We start from the raw sequence: 23,448 nt of genomic DNA on the forward strand, positions 1-23,448 counted from the left end.
TGGGCAAGCGTAATACATTGCACTACGAAGAAACAAGACAAAATTGACAAACGACTAGGGGCTCGAGAGAATTTATGTGGGCTCCTAAAGTTTAGAAAACAAAAGTGACCGCTCAAGTGGCGATTCGTAACGCGGCGAAGTGCATCTGTAGCTTCCCCGATGCTCTACAATGCATGCCGGTTGTTTTGTTTTTTATTTACCACCGGCCACTGCACTGCGTTCTCCTTTCCTCATTGCCGCGTCCAGTGCTTTAGATGAAGATAAGGGTAAAGAGGGTGCGTCTCTGGGCACATTTCACTTCTCCGGTGAGCGAGAAAGCGCAGGTGGCATGACTGAGAAAGCGTACTCGCATGAGATGGTCGCAGAGTGGTTAGCTTCGTTGCTGCTCTTACTCTCCATCCCGGAAGGAGAGGTGTACCACCGGAAGCTACGCGATTCCTCTGAGCTCGAACGAAACGACGTATTGGCGCACCCCTGGCTTCACCTGTGACGTAACAAGAAAGAAGCCACGTGTGTATCTCTCGTCTGGGGTATGAAAACGCTGGGCAGGCGCTGAGCAGATACCAAAGCCTTCCGAGGCCTTTCCCGCCCTTGTGTTTAAGTGAGACCGACATTACGCAGCCATGAACGGCCTGGTAAGCAACCATAGGATGTCAGATTAGTGGCGGAAATGGTGGTTTGTTATAGTGCTGAGTTCGGAGCACCTCACTTCGTTGAATTGTTTTACCAGGATGTGCACAGTGGATACATACATAACTTATCGTAGACCTTACGAAGTATTCGGCATATGAATGCGTACTCAGGATATGCACTTGGTGGCAAGAAAGTGATGATAAATGGGTGAGAAAAATGAGACTTTTTTGAAGATCATGCGAATCCGGTAAGGCCACTTTTCCTCGGAACTGCTGGATGCTGTCAGTCTACAATTTACACTCAAAGATCGCAATATTGAGCGGCATCGTAGTCGCACCTATTGATTTCTTCATGAGGTGGTCTTACCGGCGTGTTTCGTAGGAAACTTGGTTGTGTAGCTGTTGCCTAGTAGCAAAGAGATGCGTTCATTGAGTTTGTACCACCTCTGCACCTATCCTCTGGCAAGAGGGGAAAGCCACTCAAGCAAAATTATCGCCAGTCGCTCCCTGCTTTGCAACACGGGAGAACAATCGTTGTAAACTGTGTGACATAGAATGGCTGGAAGTGGCATGAGTCACGGTTGTGCCACCCTAGCAGTCGATGTTTCTACGAAGAGTCAAAGGCAACTTTTGCCTCTTTGATTTGAAAAACCAGGCTATGAACTATGTTGTGTTCTATCCTGAATGAACCCAGAAAAAGTATAATCTCTCTGCCAATATTGAAAAAAAGGTTTGATATCGGTAAACCAAATAGTTTTAATGATACTCATTTTAAACAACGCCCTGCATGGAATAACTATACCCAAATCACTAAGAAGTTCATTGCATTAAATCCGCACTTCTATGATTATCCGTTCAGCACGATGTAATTGAGCCCGCTTCGGTTGATCGGTGCTTAGGGTGTTTTGCTACTGACCTAAACTTTGAAGATTCGACAGCGGCCGCAGAAGTTCCATTTCAATAAAGGTGACATTGTGGACTCTCGTGTACTGTTCAATGTCAGTGCAGATAAACGACCACCACATGGACGAAATTTTCAAAGCCCTCCACTGTAGCATCTCTCTCAAACATATCGTGGTTCGGACGCCAAACCGCAGGTTAATATTATTACGATTTAAATATTAAGACTCATCACACTAACCTAAATTGTCAAAACATTAAGGCTGCGAAAATGGCTGCTGTAAAAGTATCTCTCCCTAATGAACACCCCTACGAAAGTGCCGGATTAGAACAGATTTAGCCAAGCTACAGTCATCTGTAGTGGTATAAATAAGCAAACTTGGTACGTACCTGACGCATTATGGCACAAGTGAGCAGAAACCACGGAATAGGGTACACAGCGCGTCAGCAATATCGAAAACGTAGTTCAGAAAGAGCGACTTACAATAGCGAGCACGCAATGTAATTTTCGTGCAGCCGACACAATTTTGTTTGTTATTACATCCACAGTTCTCACATTTCTTATCTTCTGTTAGAAAATCTGAAGACTTTTCAAGGTCGTACTTTGAAAACAAATTTGCGTGTCTGTTTCATGACTATCCACCCGCCTTCGTAGTCTGGAAGATTTCTTGATCGACCACGAACCCAAACGTCGCGGGACCAAATCTCTGTCTGCCACGGCGCCCGCATTGTGATGGAGCGGTAATGCTAGGGACCCATATGCTTAGATATAGGTGCACGTTAATTAAACTACCTCAGGCTGCCCAACTTAGCAGCCTTTAGATACGGCTTTTGTAATCATCCTATTGTGGTTTTGGGACGTAAAACACCGAATTTTGTTTTCATTCCCGAACGCCACGCTGATATCATCTTGACCGCATTCAATTGCAGGTGCACACCATCCTGTTCACCGCCCTTTTCGGCAGCGCGCTCAGTGGATTCCTCGGTGGAAGTGGCACGGGAGGTGGTGTCGGTGGAGGCTACGGCGGGGGTGGTCTTGGAGGCTATGGTGGTGGTAGTCTCGGAGGTTACAGTGGAGGGCTTGGTGCCGGTGGCCTCGGAGGAGCAGGAGGTCTTGGTGCCGGAGGTTTGGGAGGAGGCAGTGGAAACGTGGGTGTTGGGAGCAGCGTAGTCCTGCTGAACGGTGGCCGTGCGGGTGCAAGCAAATCGGTGGCAGGGCCGGCGTTCCTCGTTCGCACGGTGCACCACGTGTCTCAAGTGCATGGCGGTGGAGCCATTGTGGCGCACTCTGGTCTCGGTGGTGTCGATGGAGCCAACATTGGTGGAGGCGCCAGCATCGGAGGTGGCGGACTGATTGGTGGTGGAGCTGGTGGTCTCGGAGGAGGCTACGGAGGTGGCGGTTATGGAGCTGGAGGCCTCGGTGGAGGTTACGGAGGCGGAGGATACGGGGCTGGTGGTGCTGGCACTGGTGGGGTCGTTGGCAAGCTACTGCTCGTCAAGCATCACAAGTGAAATCTGTCACCAGTGTTCTTTAGCGTTTTAAACACAAACAGGTAAGCATTCTAATTCTAAGTCAACCATGGGTGTAAGCACATGCAGGCAGTAGTGCAGTGCCCCCGCTAATATCTAGTTCTAACTGCGTTTGGGTCGTTAGGGTGCGAGTGGGTGTTGGGGAGAGAGGGGCACTCTAGTAAACTTTCACACTATTCGGCCCTTCACCCTTCATGCCTAATTGAAAACCATGGGCAGGCATATAAGGAGTACAGTTTCGTTACTATAAGCAACAAATATGGCTTCACATAGTTTACATGAGTGCGCCACACTTAAGGTCCAACCGAAAATAATAAGGGATTGCTCGCTTAGTGTCCCACGTTGGAATAAAACGCTATGTACTTAGGAAATAAATTTGATAATATATACGTACTGAAGATCTTGAAGAGTAATTTAGTACGCTAAGGTTATACGGCAGTTTTTTTCTTATACTGTATGTGATATTCCCCGTGTGAATCGCAGTTTTTGCATGAACTTAGCAGTGCTCACTGCTTTTTACATACTGTCACGGTAATCATCGTGCTATTGATAAGGCCAACCCACTTGCGAACTCAATATAATTGAAATAGTAAGCTTTTGCTTCATAGATGATTCCTCTACTTTACTTTTGTGACAATGTTGGTTTAATAACGCGAATTGTGGTAGTCGGAAGGGTGGCTTCAATTCGCTTTATGGTGAGAGTGACCATACCCATTAGTTTCCAGCTTTATGATGAGAGTGACCATACCCATTACTTTCCAGGTGTAAGCGAAGGCACCTGAAGACTACAGCGTCCTACTCAACTCGAGAGCTTCCACTCCACCTGCTCTTTTACCTCAATCGACGAAGAGAAAGATTCAATGAATCGCTCCGACAACACGTTGACAATGTACGCTGACCCGGAACTCGTTTCCGACCTAATAAAACTGTGATTTACTCAAAGTACCACCTAACTGACTCTCACTCTGTGTCTGTTTATATTTTCATATCGCGTGCAATTTGGAACGTCAGCCTATCAAATGCCAAACAACAACCGATGATCGTGCACCTTATCATGAGCAATGTCATCAATTAAAAGTAGGGAGACAAGATATAGTAGCGAGAGAAAAGGGCACCCATATTAGCCGTATATAGTTCTGGCTAAGGCATTAGACAGGGATGTTCGATATATTGTAAAACTGTATAAAACGGAAGACAAACCTCATGACACAGTGAAAAGAAAATGATTCGACATTTCATTTTCACTGTCTTGGGTTTCACATCTGGTTTTATAATTCGTACTGCTTATACCTTGCTCAAATCGTACCAACTCCACATAACACACTTGAAGCACAGAGGTAGAAGGAAAACTAGAAGCATATTACAGTCTTTGTATCATTTGAAGATGAAAGCCTGTGGACCTGTTCGTAAGTCATCAGGTTATAAAATCGGCCATCAGAATTTCTGCAAGAACATAAACCGCAGCATTAACTTGACATTCTTAGCAAGCTGCAGGGTTCGTAGTAGCCTTCAACAATTCAAGAACCTTCCCGTAGTTCGTAGAATACAGTGTTCCTGAAACTCACTGCACCTCACGTGATAATAGATTGCTTACCGAACCAGGCCATTCACTTGTGAACATTGGCAGATGTCAACTGATGACGCCACCTTGTAACAGGACGACTTTTCCATGATTATATCACAATTTCTGGCAATAGGTGACTTCATGACATCACTGTGACGTAATCGTGAGCTCGAAGAATGTCACGTGCATATTTTCAACACGACTGCAACACTCGCGACTTTTCGCAAAGTCTCGCGGAGAGAAACGTCAGTATATAGACCATTACCCCCGTATTCTAGAAAGCCCTTTCTTTCACTCAACGCTGCACCTTCACTTGAGAAAGCTGACGGGAGCGCCATCTCTAGGCAGCAAAAGTCACTGCATATCGGTGATAATTCGCTGCTATTCTTGAGTTGGGCAGCGTCATTTTCAGCCGAGCAGTGGTGCAGTGCGCAACTCTGTCAAGTGAAGGGTGAAAGTCGAGTCAAGGAGCGTTTGTGAATACAGAGGTTATACCCTAATTATAAGAGGAGGGCTCACATATGACGTAAAGTCCGGCGTACGCAAAGCATCAGCACTGGGTGATGCTCTCATCTATCTTTTTAGGAAATCTACAGTTCAGGAACATCTGCAGTTCGGGACCTTCGAGTGACGGTATGGCTCTCTGTGCGATATTGCGTTCGTTCCCCGAGCTTTGTGTCAGCCGCTCCACTAGTCACTCGTCGCAGAACCACTTGTTTTGGGTGCCATCTGTATTCTAATGTTTTATGACATGGACGCTTTCTTTCGTGCTTGCAGAGTCGGGTCTCGACATTTAGAAACTATAATGTCGGAGTGCTCGCGCAGCCATTCGAACTTATTGTCTGTCATTGAAGTGCCTTCTGAGCAGTGATCATTGGCTGCAATGTGTAGCGGATTGAATATAAATGGGCGAGAGTTCTCCACTGAGGAGGCATGCACGAGTGCGCACGTCGTGTTCGAAAACCACTGTTCTATTACGAGGTTTTGGACAAGCCTATGCAGTTTTAGGTGCAGCCGGCACACAAGCACACAACCAAACGGCGTCGGTGCACCCACTTGGGTTTCGATGCATTCTGTGCTAAGTAAGTACCAAGCCATCCAGACGCAGAGTTTCCGGTCAAATATACCTCCTCCACCAGCCCCTTTTTTCTTTAGAATATTTATCGCGAGGCAAACACTGCCATCTGAGTGGATGATAGTGGAATGCCGAAGACACCTATTTCGAAAGCATCCAGTAAAGTTTTGCGTTTCTGCTCTAAGGTTGCATAATATTTTGTTCTCAATGACCTACTTTGGTTATATGTGACAGATGTCGCAACTTTAATGCCAACGAGTAAATAAAAGGTGCAAAAACTTTCGAAGCATTATAGCTGACACTGCAGTGATGGCTATTCAATTTGATAATCATTACATAGGCACAGCTACGATGCACCCGTCACGTCGGGTTAATGTCTAGTCTGGTTAGACGCCCTCCGCATACGTTGATTTATGTAGCAGTTTTCGGGGCTACTGATCTTATGACCACCAGCACTTCGTATCAGCTTACCGCGTCCGTTGTTGCCAACACGTATGTTGCCGTTGGCATCGTTGCGTAACTGTGAATAAACAACTGGATAGATAAAAGGTATGTGGCTGTTTTATGTATGTCCAAATCTAAGTACAAGGTCCCGTTGTGTTTTCACTCTATCGCAATGAGGCCACCACGGCGACGATTCCTTCTTGCAACATTCGGGTCACCAGTCGCGCATTGTAACCACAAAAGATCCGCATAGGATGGTACAGGACAAAGTGATCACAAATACAGAAAGTGCGCTATTGAAAGAAGCTTACATTCAGGACGCACAATCGGCAATACTGGTGGAAGCAATGTTTCATGAACCGGACTCGTTTTCATCCGGCGAAGTCAACCCGAAAACCTCAAGCCGATCTCAAGAAGAACGCGAGGGTTCTTTTGGAAACAATTTCTTCTGAAACATGTTCCGCATTGAAAGGTTTCCCGCCCTTTCAAACCTTTGGCGTCCTCGCTATGCCTCTTGTTTGTAACTATGCAACGTTGTTCTACGCCATTATGTCGGTGCTTGGCTTCGGGAGTGTCCTATGGAGACGACGAAGCAGCAGTTTCTAAAGAGATCAATGTCATCTAACAAAATGGTTGTAAACTTCGTGGCACCGATAAATAAAGGGTAATTTTTGTACAGCAGACCATTATTTCATTGCGATTTGTCAGGCCACTCATTTGATGCCAACGCTACCACGGCATGAGAGAAGTGGCCAGCATATTTTAGGCTTCCAAAGACACTTATGGCTATGTAGGCCATACATATACTCAATGCTACTTCGCTTGAATAATGCGGTAACTTGACACCTCAGAATGATAGACATAGATATAATTACTATTCGTTCAGCTGCAGGTAAACATTTGCTTCAGTAGTGAAATCAGCGCGATGATGCTGAAGTGAAGCTACATTGACAAAACACAACTGTATGATTGTACATCTCGTCAATAAATAATTACTCAATTTGATTATTTTTCTTTGATTTATGACAACACACATGATAGGAGGCATAGGATCAAGAACTCAAGAATGGCGTGAGGCTGTCATTCGGCCTTCAAAGACAAAGACAACAGCTATGGTACAAGCACATCGATAACACTGTTGTAGATTCACTTATAATAAAACGTTTTAAATACAACAATTAGTATAAATAAAACACTAAAACGCTCGTCTTTTCTTGTTCTCCTACACTAAACTGCATGCATTTCCGTACACTAAATTCACATCATCCGGATTATCAGGGCAAACTACAGCCATCAGCAGCTCACCACTTTAGAGCAGTTGTCCGCCACCACGTGACTCCTGTATGGACTACCCGTTCACCATTCAGGAGCTGAAAGCAGCACTCGCTTCATGCAAACAGACCTCCGCACCAGGACCTGACGGAATCTCCTACAGAGCCCTGTGTCATCTGGGTGAGCGCGCGAGAATAGCTCTACTTCAGCTATATAATGATTGTTGGCTAGAGGGCACTGTCCCCTTAAGTTGGAAAACTAGTCGTCTAGTGCCATTACTAAAACCTGGCAAATCACCATTGGAACTCTCCTCCTATCGCCCGATCGCATTGGCTAGTTGCGTGGGTAAAGTGATGGAGAGAATGATTCTCAGCCGACTCGAGTGGTACTTGGAGTATCATGAGATCTACCCAAATGCCATGGCTGGCTTTCGACGTGGTCGATCATCGATCGATAGCGTCATCGAGCTAATCACGTACGTTGAACACGAGAAAGGCCATAAGCGTCTTTGCGCCTTTCTGTTCCTTGACGTCAAAGGAGCCTATGATAACGTTACACATGAAGCCGTCCTTACCGCACTAGAAGAGATTGGAGTGGGTGGGCGAATGTTTAAGTGGATAGGCAGTTATCTCCAAATGCGATCCTATATTGTGAGTACAGAGACCGGGAACACGTCTACACATTTCAATTGTCGTGGCGTCCCTCAGGGTGGTGTACTGAGCCCTGTGCTATTCAATATAACACTAATCGCTCTCCATACGCACCTACCGAACAATATTTATCTATCAACATACGCTGATGACATCTGCATCTGGACATCTGCGGTAACTCGCCTGCAGTTACGAGCGAGAATACAGAGAGCTGCTACTGCAACTACTTTGTATCAACGCGATCGAGGCCTGCAAATTTCCTGCGGAAAGTGCGCTCTTCTGGCATTTACGCACAAACCCATGTCGAATTACAGAGTTTCAATTAACGGTCAAAATATACCGTATCGTCGATCTCACAAATTTCTGGGTGTCATAGTCGACAGAGACATATCATGGAGCCCTCATGTGTCGTTTTTGAAAAAGCGATTGACAGGCATATGCCATCTTTTCAAGTTTCTCGCTGGAAAGACTTGGGGAATGCAGCCTAATGCTATGTTACGACTGTATAGGGTGGTTTTCCTTGGTTTTTTACGATACAGTCTGCCTGCATTATCAAACGCCAGCAAAACAAGTCGACGCATGATACAAAGCGTTCAAGCACAGGCGCTTCGAATATGTCTAGGTCTGCCTCAGGGTGCCTCAACAATGGCGACTATAGCTATAGCCAAAAACCACCTCGTGCAGACCCTTATTGAAATTGAAGCTTTGAGAACACACATGAGGCATGTGGGCCGGACGCCCCATCACCACCTAGCCTCTCTGCCAGTGGATAGACCTCATACGTCATTTTGTCGAACAATAACTACACATGGTGACTCCCTACCAACTGGTTTTACGCCCGCGGCGAGACCTTCAATTCCTCCATGGTGCCTCGAACAGCCAGTCATCAACCTGACAATACCAGGCATCCAGAAAAAACGAGATTTCTCAATACCAGCCCTCAAGCAGCTCGCCTTACTTCTGCTGTACGAGAAGTACCAAGACTGCACCCACGTCTACACCGACGGCTCCGTCCTGCCAAACAGCTCAACAGCTGCGGTCGTTATTCCAACGCACGCCACAAACATCAAATTCAGGACAGCTCATGCAACCACAACAACGGCAGCAGAGCTTGCAGCGCTTCGCGCTGCGCTGCGTTTCATTAACGACCAGAGCACGCAACGGTGGACGATTTTCTGCGACTGCAAGCCGGCACTGCAGTCACTTCTGTCAAATCTACGCCGTGGTCCACACGAGCAGTTGGTATTTGAAACAGCAGAAATGCTACACCATGTAACATAGAAAGGGCACCACGTTATATTTCAGTGGTTGCCAAGCCACTGTGGAATTATCGGTAACGAACGAGCTGATCAAGCTGCCCGTTCAGCCCATACAGACAACAACGACCAGTCAATACCTCTCTCAAGGACGGACGCTGCTAGGAGGCTCCGCATGCTTGCTCGCCAACGTTCCCTGGCATTTTGGAATGAGCCTCTCTTTACGCATGCAAGATTACGATCCCTTGATCCAACGTTAAGCATGCAGCTTCCAACAAAAATTCGACGAGGCGACGCTACTGCTCTGTGCAGACTATTGTTGGGAGTCGCGTTTACCCGTGCGTACGCGTTCCGCATAGGTATGGCCGACACTGCCGACTGTGCACACTGCGGAGATGAAGAAACAATTCAACATATCCTGTGTGACTGCCCGAAATACAACCTGGAAAGACAACACCTTTCTAATAAACTAAACAGGTTAGATGACCAGCCGCTGTCAGAAGAAAGTATACTGCGCCATCGTCATGACTCATCGTCACAGAAGAAAGCCGTGAGAGCGCTCCTGGGCTTCTTACGAACTACTGGCCTGTCGGAACGCCTCTGAGTGGACTGATTTTGTGCGTGCGTGTGTGTCGGTGTTTTTTTTCTTATTTATTTTTTACTCTCCCTTTCTCTTTCAACCCCCTATTCCCCAACCCCAGTGTACGGTAGCATACCGGATATTAGCATCTGGTTATCCTCCCTGCCTTCCTTATTTCTCGTTTCTCTCTTTCACATCAGCGTCATGCACTATCACATTTCATCACGGCTTTAACTTTGCAATAGCGTTATTTTAAATATAAAAATTTAAGTAAGCAGCCAGTTTTACACGAAAGTTTTAAGTCAGTAAGATACCACACATGTAACATAAGTTTATAAGTGGAATGTAAATTTGCTCATTCATGTTTTTTATGTGTCCGACACGTAATTTTTTTAACTGAAACTGTATGTCATTTGAAGAACCTTAGTCTAGTAGAAGACATCAAACAGCTCAAACCCTTAACTATGATAAGTACTTGACTACGGTAATTATTGCTGCACTCATTGATTGGCATCGATTACCCTTGAAGTTCCAAAAGTAATAGGAGGATGAATTCTGCTCGTGGTTGGCAGGTTTACAAAAACACGTACAAAAAGGTTCAAATGTTCCTAGATAAGGTGACCATGTGCTAACGTGATGACAAAGTACTAGGAAGTGTCGTGAAGCGGTTATGAATATGCATGTTTTGGTAAAGTGAAATAGGAATACCGAATACACAAAGCATGATTCATGTGCACCTTCCTCCATTTCGGTGACTAAGGAGGCATATTTTTTTTTTTAATTTTGTTTTTGTCGTAAAAACAAAACAAAATTCATGTGCACCTTCCTTCATTTTGGTGACTAAGGTGGCATATTTTTTTTCAAATTTCGTTTTTGTTGTAGAAAGAATGCATTCGAAAATTTTGTGTGAACCAAGGTCCTGCAATTTGAGAATGTAATAAATAAACTAACAAAACATCACTGTGATTCATCTCGTATTGATAAATTTCACGTGGCACGTTTAGTCACGCGCTCGTTTCTTACCACACGGAGTGATACGGAGTATTACAAAAATCTTGTGCTTACCAGAACTCAAGACTATGTCCCAGTTTTTTCAAGAAGCTGGCTTTGCTGTATAGCTCAAAAATCTATGAAAAAAAAAAGCCTCGAGTCATAAGTTGTCACATTTCATCCCCAACGACGTCGCATGCAACTCGGCCTGCCGACATCAAGACAACCAACAATGGCAAACCATATCTGACTAGGCATTTAAAAATATTCCTGAAAACAGAATATCTCGATACTCTGACATGAAGCTCTTTTAGGGAGTGTATTCTGCTTCATTCAATGACGCTCTCTTATCCGCGTGCTTTGTCTCTTAGAATTCGTAATTTCAGAAATTAGGCAGCTTAGAAGAGTGGACATTTTGCGCACATTCTACAAGCCCTTCCATGCTGGGCAAAGTCTCGATAACGGTCCTCCTTAGTGGCACTGGTGTCCTCAATTGTTCTAAGCAAACGTAACCAAATAACCAAACAATCCGACATGGTGGCGACCAGAAAACGATGCACGCGACTGTGATGTAATTGAACGGGGTGGGGGAATCACGTTGCTCCTCCACCACGTTGCGTGCATCGCTACCAGTGGGCTTTTCTTCATGATGCAGTTACTTACGCCACCAACACCATCAGGGCTTGCGTTATAATATATCCTCGTTTTGTATAGCCCAACGCGGCGTGCGCCTTGTAAGTGGGCAAGCGTAATACATTGCACTACGAAGAAACAAGACAAAATTGACAAACGACTAGGGGCTCGAGAGAATTTATGTGGGCTCCTAAAGTTTAGAAAACAAAAGTGACCGCTCCAGTGGCGATTCGTAACGCGGCGAAGTGCATCTGTAGCTTCCCCGATGCTCTACAATGCATGCCGGTTGTTTTGTTTTTTTATTTACCGCTGGCCACCGCACTGCGTTCTCCTTTCCTCATTGCAGCGTCCAGTACTTTAGATGAAGATAAGGGTAAAGAGGGTGCGTCTCTTGGCACATTTCACTGCTCCGGTGAGCGAGAAGGCGCAGGTAGAATGACTGAGAAAGCCTATACTCGCAGGAGATGGTCGCCGAGTTGTTAGCTTCGTTGCCGCTCTTACCCTCCATCCCGGAAGGAGAGGTGTACCACCGGAAGCTACGCGGTTCCTCGGAGCTCGAACGAAATGACGTATTGGCGCACCCCTGGCCTCACCTGTGACGTAAGAGGAAAGAAGCCACGTGTATATCTCTCGTCTGGGGTATAAAAACGCTGGGCAGGCTCCGAGCAGATACCAAAGCCTTCCGAGGCCTTTCCCGCCCTTGTGTTCGAGTGAGACCGACAATACGCAGCCATGAACGGCCTGGTAAGCAACCATAGGATGTTCAATTAGTGGCGGAAATGGTGGTTTGTTATAGTGCTGAGTTCGGAGCACCTCACTTCGTTGAATTGTTTTACCAGGATGTGCACAGTGGATACATACATAACTTCTGATAGACCTTACGAAGTATTCGGCATATGAATGCGTACTCAGGATATGCACTTGGTGGCCAGAAAGTGATGATAAATGGGTGAGAGAAATGAGACTTTTTTGAAGATCGTGCGAATCCGGTAAGGCCACTTTTCCTCGGAACTGCTGGATGCTGTCAGTCTACAATTTACACTCAAAGATCGCAATATTGAGCGGCATCGTAGCGTGCTTATTGAGTTCTACATGAGGCGGTCTTACCGGCGTGTTTCGCAGAAAACTTGGTAGTGTAGCTGTTGCCTAGTAGCAAAGAGATGCGTTCACTGAATTGTACCATCTCTGCACCTATCCTCTGGCAAAAGTGGAACGCCCTTCAAGAAAAATATCGCCAGTCGCTCACTGCTTTGCAACAGGGGAGAACAATCGTTGTAAACTGTGTGCCATTAGAATGGCTGGAAGTGTCATGAGTTCCGGTGGTGCCACCCTAGCGTTTGGGGTTACAGAGAAGAGGCCAAGGCAACTTTTTACTCTTTGATTTGAAGAACCAGGCTATGAACTAAGCTGTGTGCTATCCTGAATAAACTCAGCAACAAGTATGATCTCTCTGCAAACATTGAAAAAAGGTTGGATATTGGTAAACCCGAGTTTCAATGATACTCATCTTAAACAACGCTGTGTATGGAATAGCTATACCCCAATCACTAAGCAGTTCATTACATTAAATCCGCACTTCTTTGATTATCCGTTCAGCACGATGTAATTGAGCCCGCTTCGGTTGATCAGTGCATAGGGTGCTTTACTGCTGACATAAACGTCATGGGTTCGACACCAGCCACGGCGGTTCCATTTCGATGGAGGCGACATTGTGGACTCCCGTGTACTGTTCAATGTCAGTGCAGATAAACGACCACGACATGGACGAAATTTCCAAAGCACTCTTTTGTGGCATCTCTCTCAACCATGCTGTGGTTAGGACGCCAAACCCCAGTTTATTTTAAGTGAGCACGCCATGCACGGTTATTATTAGTGAGCGGGGAAGTGACTATTATTAGTGATTATTATTATTAGTGAGCACGCAAGCACGGTTATTAGTGAGCACGCAATATAACTTTCGAGTAGCCGATATATTGTGCTCGTTGTTACACCCACAGTTCTCACATTTCTTATCTTGTGTTAGAAAATCTGAACAATTTGCAAGGTTGCACTTTGACAACAAGTTTACGAGTCGGTTTAATGATTTTCCACCCGCCTTGGTAGTCTGGAAGTTTGCGTGACCGACAACGAAGCCACACATCGCGGGACCAAATTTCTGCCTGCCACGTCAATCGCATAATGACGGGGAGGGAATGCTGGGGACCCATGTGCTTAGATGTAGGTGCACGTTAATTAAATTACCTAAGGTTGTCAAAGTTCTGGAGCCTTCAGATACGGCTTTCGTAATCATCCTATTATGGTTTTGTGACGTAAAACACCGAAATTTGTTTTTATTCCCGAAGGCCACGCTGCAATCATCGTGACCGCATTCGATTGCAGGTGCACACCATCCTGTTCACCACCCTTTTCGGTAGCGCGCTCAGTGGATTCCTCGGTGGAAGTGGCACTGGAGGTGGTGTCGGTGGAGGCTACGGTGGGGCGGGTATTGGAGACTACGGTGGTGGTAGTCTCGGAGGTTACGGTGGAGGGCTTGGTGCCGGTGGCCTCGGAGGAGGAGGAGGCCTTGGTGCCGGAGGTCTGGGAGGAGGCAGTGGCAACGTGGGTGTTGGGAGCAGCGTAGTCCTGCTGAACGGCGGCCGTGCGGGTGCAAGCAAATCGGTGGCAGGGCCTGCGTTCCTCGTTCGCACGGTGCACCACGTGTCTCAAGTTCATGGCGGTGGAGCCATTGTCGCGCACTCTGGTCTCGGTGGTGTCGATGGAGCCGGCATTGGTGGAGGCGCTGGCATCGGAGGTGCCGGACTGATTGGTGGTGGAGCTGGTGGTCTCGGAGGAGGCTACGGAGGTGGCAGTTATGGAGCTGGAGGCCTCGGTGGAGGTTACGGAGGTGGAGGATACGGGGCTGGTGGTGCTGGCACTGGTGGGGTCGTTGGCAAGCTACTGCTCGTCAAGCATCACAAGTGAAATCTGTCACCAGTGTTCTTTAGCGTTTTAAACACAGTCAAGTAAGCATTCTTGTTCTAAGTCAACCATAGGTGTAGGCACATGCAGGCAGTAGTGTAGTGCCCTCGCTGATATCGAGTTCTAACTTCGATTGGTTCGTTAGGGTGCACGTGAGTGTTGGGCAAAAAGGGGCGCTCTACTGAACTTTCACCCTCTTCGGCCCATCACCCTTGATGCCTAATTGAAAACCATGCGAAGGCGTATAAGAAGTACAGTTTTCTTACTATAAGCAACAATTATTACTTCACGCAGTTCACATGAGTTTGCCACCCTTAAGGACCAACAGGAAATAATAAGGGATTGCTCGCTTATTGTCCCACGTTGAAATAATACGCTATGTACTTAGGAAATAAATTTGATAATATATAAGTACTGAAGATCTTGAAGAGTGATTTAGTATGCTAAGGTTATATGGCAGTTTTTTTCTTATATTGTATGCGATATTCCCCGAGTGAATTGCAGTTTTCTGCATGAACGTAGCAGTGCTCACTGCTTTTTACATACTGTCACGGTAATCATCGTGCCATTGATAAGGCGAACCCACTTGCGAACTATATATTTGAAATAGTAAGCTTTTGCTTCATAGATGATTCCTCTACTTTACTTTTGTGACAATGTTGGTTTAATAACGCGAATTGTGGTAGTCGGAAGGGTGGCTTCAATTCGCTTTATGGTGAGAGTGACCATACCCATTACTTTCCAGCTTTATGGTGAGAGTGACCATACCCATTACTTTCCAGCTTTATGGTGAGAGTGACCATACCCATTACTTTCCAGGTGTAAGCGAAGGCACCTGAAGACGACAGCGTCCTACTCAACTCGAGAGCTTCCACTCCACCTGCTCTTTTACCTCAATCGACGAAGAGAAAGATTCTATAAATCGCTCCGCAAACAGGTTGACAATGTACGCTGACCCGGAACTCGTTTTCCACCTAATAAAACTGTGATTTACTCAAAGTACCACCTAACTGACTCTCACTCTGTGTCTGTTTATATTTTCATATCGCGTGCAATTTTGAACGTCAGGCTATCAAATGCCAAACAACGACCGATGATCGTGCACCTTATCATGAGCAATGTAATCCATTAAAAGTAAGGAGACAATATATATTAGCGAGAGAAAAGGGCACACATATTAGCTGTATAAAGTTCTGGCAAAGGCATTAGACAGGGATGTTCGATATATTGTAAAACCGTATAAAACGGAAGGCCAAACTCATGACACAGCGAAAAGAAAATGATTCGACATTTCATTTTCACTGTCTTGGGTTTCACATCTGGTTTTATATTTCTGACTGCTTATACCTTGCTCAAATCGTACCAACTCCGCCTAACACACTTGAAGTATAGAGGTAGAAGGAAAACTAGAAGCATATTACAGTCTTTGTATCATTTGAAGATGAAAGCCTGTGGACCTGTTCGTAACTCATCAGGTTATAAAATCAGCCATCAGAATTTCTGCAAGAACATAAACCGCAGCGTTAACTTGACATTCTTAGCAAGCTGCAGGGTTCGTAGTAGCCTTCAACAATTCAATAACCTTCCCGTAGTTCGTAGAATACAGTGTTCCTGAAACTCACTGCACCTCACGTGGTATTAGATTGCTTCCCGAATCAGGCCATTCACTTGTGAACATTGGACGATGTCAACTGATGATGCCACCTTGTAACAGGACGACTTTTCCGTGATGATATCACAATTTCTGGCAATAGGTGACTTCATGACATCACTGTGACGTAATGGTGAGCTCGAAGAATGCCATGTGCATATTTGCAACACGACTGGCAACACTCGCGACTTTTCGCAAAGTCTCGCGGAGAGAAACGCCAGTATATAGACACTTACCCCCGTATTCTAGAAAGCCCCTTCACTAAACGCTGCACCATCACTTGACAAAGCCGACGGGAGCGCCATCTCTAGGCAGTAAAAGTCACTGCATATCGGTGATAATCTGCTGCTATTCTTGAGTTGCCCAGCGTCATTTTCAGCCGAGCAGCGGTGCAGTGCGAAACTCTGTCAAGTGAAGGGTAAAAGTCGAGTCAAGGAGCGTTTGTGAATACGGGGGTTAAACCCTAAAAATAAGAGGAGGGCTCACATATGACGTAAAGCCCAGCGTACGCAAAGCATCAGCACTGGGTGATGCTCTCATCTATCTTTTCAGGAACTCTACAGTTCAGGAACATCAGCAGTTCGGGACCTTCGAGTGACTGTATGGCTCTCTGTGCGATATTGCGTTCGTTCCCCGAGAATGTGTCAGCCGCTCCACTAGTCACTCGTCGCAAAACCACTTGTTTTGGGTGCCATCTGAATTCTAATGTTTTATGACATGGACACTTTCTTTCGTGCTTCCAGAGTCGAGTCTCGACTTTTAGAACTATAATGTCGGAGTGCTCGCGCAGCCATTCGAACTTATTGTCTGTCATTGAAGTGCCTTCTGAGCAGTGATCATTTGCTGCAATGTGTAGCGGATTGAATGTAAATGGGCGAGAGTTCTCCACTGAGAAAGCAAGCACGAGTGTGCACGTCGTGTTTGAAAACGACTGTTCTATTACGGGGTTCTGGACAGGCCTATGCAGTCAATGGAAGCAGCGGGCACTCAAGGACACACGTAAACGGCATCGGTGCACCCACTTGGGTTTTCATGCATTCTGTGCTAAGTAAGTACCATGTCATCCAGACGCAGAGTTTCCGGTCAAATATTCCTCCTCCACCAGCCCCTTTTTTCTTTAGAATATTTATCGCGAGGCAAACACTGCCATTTGAGTGGATGATAGTGGATTGCTGAAGGTACCTATTTCGAAAGCCTCCAGTAAAGATTTGCGTTTCTGCTCTAAGGTTGCATAATATGTTGTTCTCAATGACCTACTTTGGTTATATGTGACAGATGTCGCGACTTTATGCCAAACAGTAAATAAAAGGTGCAAAAAAATTTTGTAGCATTATAGCTGACACTGCAGTGATGGCTATTCAATTGATAACCATTACATAGGCACAGCTACGATGCACCCGTCACGTCTGGTTAAGGTCTAGTGTGGTTAGGCGCCCTCCGCATACGTTGATTTATGTAGCAGTTTTCGGGGCTACTGATCTAATGACAACCAGCACTTCGTATCAGCTTACACCGTCCGTTGTCGCTTATATTTGTGTTGCCGTTGGCATCGTTGCGTAACTGTGAATAAACAACTGGATAGATAAAACATATGTGGCTGTTTTACGTATCTCTAATTATAAGTACAAGGTCCCGTTGTGTTTTGACTACATCGCAATGAGGCCACCACGGCGACGATTTCTTCTTGCAACATTCGGGTCAGCAGTCGCGCATTGTAACCACTAAAGATCCGCATAGGATGGTACAAGACAAAGTGATCACAAATAATTTATACAGAAAGTGCGCTATGGAAAGAAGCTTACATTTAGGACGCACAATCGGCAATACTGGTGGAAGCAATGTTTCATGAACCAGACTCGTTTTCGTCGGCCGAAGTCAACCCGAAAACCTCACGCCGATCTCATGAAAAACGCGAGTGTTCTTTTGGAAACAATTCCTTCTGGAACATGTTCCGCATTGAAAGGTTTCCCGCCATTTCAAACCTTTGGCGTCCTCGCTATGCCTCTTGTTTGTAACTATGCAACGGTGTTCTTCGCCATTATGTCGGTGCTTGGCTTCGGGAGTGTCCTATGGAGACGACGAAGCAGCAGTGGCTAAAGAGATCAATGTCATCAACAAAATGGTTGTAAACTTCGTGGCACTAGCAAATAAAGGTTACTTTTTGTCCAGCAGACCATTATTTCCTTGCGCTTTGTCAGGCCACTCATTTGATGCCTACGCTACCACGGCATGAGAGAAGTGGCCAGCATATTTTAGGCTTCCAAAGACCCTTATGGCTATGTAGGTCATACATATACTCAATTCTACTTCGCTTGAAGAATGTGGTAACTTGACACCTCAGAATGATAGACATAGATATATTTACCATTCGTTCAGCTGCAGGTAAACATTTGCTTTCGTTGTGAAATCAACGCGATGATGCCGAGGTGAAGCTACGATGACAAAACACAACTGTATGATTATACATCTCATCAATAAATAATTACTCGATTTGACCTGCTTTCTTCGATTTATCACAACACACATGATAAGAGGCAAAGGATCAAGAATTCCAAAATGGCGTGAAGCTCTCATTCGGCCTTGAAAGACAAAGACAACAGCTATGGTTCAAGCACTTTGATAGCACTGTTGTGGATTCATTTATGATAAAACGTTTTAAATACAACAATAAGTATAAATAAAACACTAAAACATTCGTCTTTTCTTGTTGTCCGACACTAAACTGCATGCGTTTCCGTACACTTCACATCAGCGTCATGCACTATCACATTTGATCACGGCTTTAGCTTTGCAATAGCGTTATTTCAAATACAAAAATATAAGTGAGCAGCCAGTGTTACACGAAAGTTTTAAGTAAGTAAGATACCACACACATCACATAAGTTTATAACTCGAATGTAAATTTGCTCGTTCACGTTTTTTACGTGTCCGACACGTAATTTATTAAACGAAAATTGTATGTCATTTGGAGAACGTTTGTCTAGCTAAAGACATCAAGCAGCTCAAAGCCATAACTATGACAAGTACTTGACTACGGTAATCATTGCTGCACTTATTGAATGATATCGATTACGTTGAAGACCCAAAAGTGATAGAAGGCATAATTCTGCTCGTGGTTGACAGGTTTACAAAAACACGTACAAAAATCTTCCAAAGTTCCTAGATAAGGTGACCGTGTGTTAACGTGATGACAATGTACTTGTAAGTGATGTGAAGTGGCCATGAAGACTAATGTTTTGGTAAAGTGAAATAGCAATACCAAGTACATGTGCACCTTCCTCCAATTCGGAGACTAAGGAGGCATATTCCTTTTTTAATTTCGTTTTTGTTGTAGAAACAAAACAAAATTCATGTGCACCTTCTTCCATTTTGGTGACTAAGGTGGCATATTTTTTTTTTCAAATTTCGTTTTTGTTGTAGAAAGAATGCATTTGAAAATTTTGTGTGAACCAAGGTCCTGCAGTTTGAGAATGCAAAAAATAAACTAACGAAAGATCACAGTGACTCATCTCGTATTGGTAAATTTCACGTGGAACATTTAGGCACACGCTGGTTTCTCACTACGCGGACTGATACGAAGTGTTACAAAAATCTTGTGCTCACCAGAATTCAAGACTATGTCCCAGTTTTTTCAAGAAGCTGGCTTTGCTGTATAGCTCAAAAATCTATGAAAAAAAAGCCTCGAATCACATAAGTTGTCACATTTCATCCCCAACGATGTCGCACGCAACTCGGCCTGCCGACATCAAGACAACCAACAATGGCAAACCATATCTGACTAGGCATTTAAAAATATTCCAGAAAACAGAATATCTCGATACTGTGACATGAAGCTCTTTTAGGGAGTGTATTCTGCTTCTTCAATGACGCTCTCTTATCCGCGTGCTTTGTCTCTTAGAATTCGTAATTTCAAAAATTTAGCAGCTTAGAAGAGTGGACATTTTGCGCACGTTCTACAAGCCCTTCCATGAAGGGCAATGTCTCGATAACGGTCCTCCTTGGTCGCACTGGCGTCCTCAATTGTTCTAAGCAAACGTAACCAAATAACCAAACAATCCGACGTTGTGGCGACCAGCCAACGATGCATGCGACTGTGATGTAATCGAATGGGAGGGGAATCACGTTGCTCCTCCACCAAGTTGCGTGCATCGCTACCAGTGGGCTTTTCTTCATGATGCAGTTACTCACGCCACCGACACCATCAGGACTTGCGTTATAATATATCCTCGTTTTGTATAGCCCAACGCGGCGTGCGCCTTGTAAGTGGGTAAGCGTAATACATTGCACTACGAAGAAACAAGACAAAATTGACAAACGACTAGGGGCTCGAGACAATTTATGTGGGCTCCTAAAGTTTAGAAAGCAAAAGTGACCGCTCCAGTGGCGATTCGTAACGCGGCAAAGTGCATCTGTAGCTTCCCCGATACTCTACAATGCATGCCGGTTCTTTTGTTTTTTATTTACCGCCGGCCACTGCACTGCGTTCTCCTTTCCTCATTGCAGCGTCCAGTGTTTTAGATGAAGATAAGGGTAAAGAGGGTGCGTCTCTGGGCACATTTCACTGCTCCGGTGAGCGAGAAGGCGCAGGTGGCATGACTGAGAAAGCGTACTCGCATGAGATGGTCGCCGAGTTGTTAGCTTCGTTGCTGCTCTTACTCTCCATCCCGGAAGGAGAGGTGTACCACCGGAAGCTACGCGGTTCCTCTGAGCTCGAACGAAACAACGTATTGGCGCACCCCTGGCTTTACCTCTGACGTAACAAGAAAGAAGCCACGTGTGTATCTCTCGTCAGGAGTATAAAAACGCTGGGCAGGCGCCGAGCAGATACAAAAGCCTTCAGAGGCCTTTCCCGCCCTTGTGTTAGAGTGAGACCGACATCACGCAGCCATGAACGGCCTGGTAAGCGACCATAGGATGTGAGATTAGTGGAAGAAATGGTGGTTTGTTATAGTGTTGGGTTCGGAGCAGCTCAGTTCGTTGAATTGTGTTACCAGGATGTGCACAGTGGATACCTACATAACTTCTCGTATACCTTACGAAGTTTTGGGCATATGAATGCGTACTCAGAATATGCACTTGGTTGCCAGAAAGTGATGATATATGGGTGAGAGAAATGAGGCTTTTTTGAAGATCATGCAAATCCAGTATGACCGTTTTTCCTCGGAACTGCTGGATGATGTCAGTGTTCATTTTATACTCAAAGATCACAATATTGAGCAGCATCGTAGCGTGCTTATTGAGTTCTACATGAGGCGGTCTTACCGGCGTGTTTCGTAGTAAACTTGGTAGTGTAGCTGTTGCCTAGTAGCAAAGAGATGCGTTCATTGAGTTTGTACCACCTCTGCGCCTATCCTCTGGCAAGAGTGGAAAGCCATTCAAGGAAAATTATCGCCAGTCGCTCATTGCTTTGCAACATGGGACAACAATCGTTGTAAACTAGGTGCCATAAGATGGCTGGAAGTGACATGAGTCGCGATTGTGCCACCCTAGCAGTCGGTGTTTCTACGAAGAGTCGAAGGCAACTTTTCCCTCTTTCATTTGAAGAACCAGGCTACGAACTATGTTGGGTGCTATCCTGAATAAACCCAGCAACAATTATAATCTCTCTGCCAACATTGTGAAATAAAAAGTGTTTGATATCGGTAAACCCAAATCGTTTTAATGATACTCATGTTAAACAACGTGTATGGAATAGCTATACCCAAATCACTAAGCATTTCATTACATTAAATCCGCACTTCTATGATTATCCGTTCAGCACGATGTAATAGAGCCTGCTTCGGTTGATCGGTGCTTAGGGTGTTTTGCTGCCGGCCTAAACATCATGGGTTCGACACCAGCAGCGGTGGTTCCATTTCGATGGAGGCGAAATTGTGAACTCCGTGTACTGTTCAATGTCAGTGCACATAACGACCACCACATGGACGAATTTCCAAAGCCCTCCACTGTGGCATCTCTCTCAACCAATATCGTGGTTTGGACGCCAAACCGCAGATTAAAATTATCACGATTTAAATATTAAGACTCATCACACTAACCTAAATTGTCAAAACATTGAGCTTCGAAAATGGCTGCTGTGAAGGTATCACTCCCTAGTGAACACCCCTACGAAAGTGCCGGATTAGAACAGATATAGCCAAGCTACAGTCATCTGTAGTGGTATAAATAAGCAAACTTGGTACGTACCCGACGCATTATGGCACAAATGAGCAGAAACCACGGAATAGGGTACACAGCGCGTCAGCAATATCGAAAACGTAGTTCAGAAAGAGCGACTTACATTAGCGAGCACGCAATGTAATTTTCGTGCAGCCGACACAATTTGGTTTGTTATTACATCCACAGTTCTCACATTTCTTATCTTCTGTTAGAAAATCTGAAGACTTTTCGAGGTCGTACTTTGAGAACAAATTTGCGTGTCTGTTTCATGACTATCCACCCGCCTCGTAGTCTGGAAGATTTCTTGATCGACCACGAACCCAAACGTCGTGGGACCAAATCTCTGTCTGCCACGGCGACCGCATTATGATGGAGCGGTAATGCTAGGGACCCATGTGCTTAGATATAGGTGCACGTTAATTAAACTACCTCAGGCTGTCGAACTTCGGAGCTTTTAGATACGGCTTCGTAATCATCCTATCGTGGTTTTGGGACGTAAAACACCGAATTTTGTTTTTATCCGAAAGCCACGCTGCAATCATCTTGACCGCATTCGATTGCAGGTGCACACCATCCTGTTCACTGCCCTTTCGGCAGCGCCCTCAGTGGATTCCTCAGTGGGAAGTGGCACTGGAGGGTTGGTGTTGATGGAGGCTACGGTGGGGCGGGTATTGGAGGCTACGGTGGTGGTAGTCTCGGAGGTTACGGTGGAGGGCTTGGTGCCGGTGGCCTCGGAGGAGCAGGAGGCCTAGGGTGCCGGAGGTCTGGGAGGAGGCAGTGGCAACGGTGGGTGTTGGGAGCAGCGTAGTCCTGCTGAACGGCGGCCGTGGGGGTGCAAGCAAATCGGTGGCAGGGCTGCGTTCCTCGTTCGCACAGTGCACCACGTGTCTCAAGTGCAAGGCGGTGGAGCCATTGTGGCGCACTCTGGTCTCGGTGGTGTCGATGGAGCCGGCATTGGTGAGGCGCCAGCATCGGAGGTGCTGGACTGATTGGTGGTGGAGCTGGTGGTCTCGGAGGAGGCTACGGAGGTGGCGCTTATGGTAGCTGGAGGCCCTCGGTTGGAGGTTACGGAGGCGGAGGTACGGGGCTGGTGGGTGCTGGAGGTGGTGGTGTCGTTGGCAAGCTACTGCTCGTCAAGCATCACAAGTGAAATC

General features: G+C 45.7%; 2 protein-coding genes across 2 annotated transcripts; both read left to right on the plus strand.

Moving 5' to 3' along the window:
* Positions 1 to 573: 573 nt before the first annotated feature.
* LOC119164493 (uncharacterized) lies at positions 574 to 3,074 on the plus strand. The gene is made up of 2 exons (XM_037416690.2): positions 574 to 635; positions 2,463 to 3,074. Exons 1-2 carry the CDS (start codon positions 624 to 626, stop codon positions 3,042 to 3,044), a joined length of 594 nt encoding a protein of 197 aa, XP_037272587.2. The 5' UTR covers positions 574 to 623; the 3' UTR covers positions 3,045 to 3,074.
* A 9,151-nt stretch (positions 3,075 to 12,225) lies between these two features.
* LOC142768518 (uncharacterized) lies at positions 12,226 to 15,494 on the plus strand. The gene is made up of 3 exons (XM_075870515.1): positions 12,226 to 12,270; positions 13,906 to 14,528; positions 15,304 to 15,494. The coding sequence occupies exons 1-2, from the start codon at positions 12,259 to 12,261 to the stop codon at positions 14,485 to 14,487; spliced, it is 594 nt and encodes a 197-aa protein (XP_075726630.1). The 5' UTR covers positions 12,226 to 12,258; the 3' UTR covers positions 14,488 to 14,528; positions 15,304 to 15,494.
* Positions 15,495 to 23,448: the final 7,954 nt, after the last annotated feature.

The sequence above is a fragment of the Rhipicephalus microplus genome, chromosome 8, assembly GCF_043290135.1.
Source record: "Rhipicephalus microplus isolate Deutch F79 chromosome 8, USDA_Rmic, whole genome shotgun sequence".
In the NCBI taxonomy this organism is placed as follows: domain Eukaryota; kingdom Metazoa; phylum Arthropoda; class Arachnida; order Ixodida; family Ixodidae; genus Rhipicephalus; species Rhipicephalus microplus.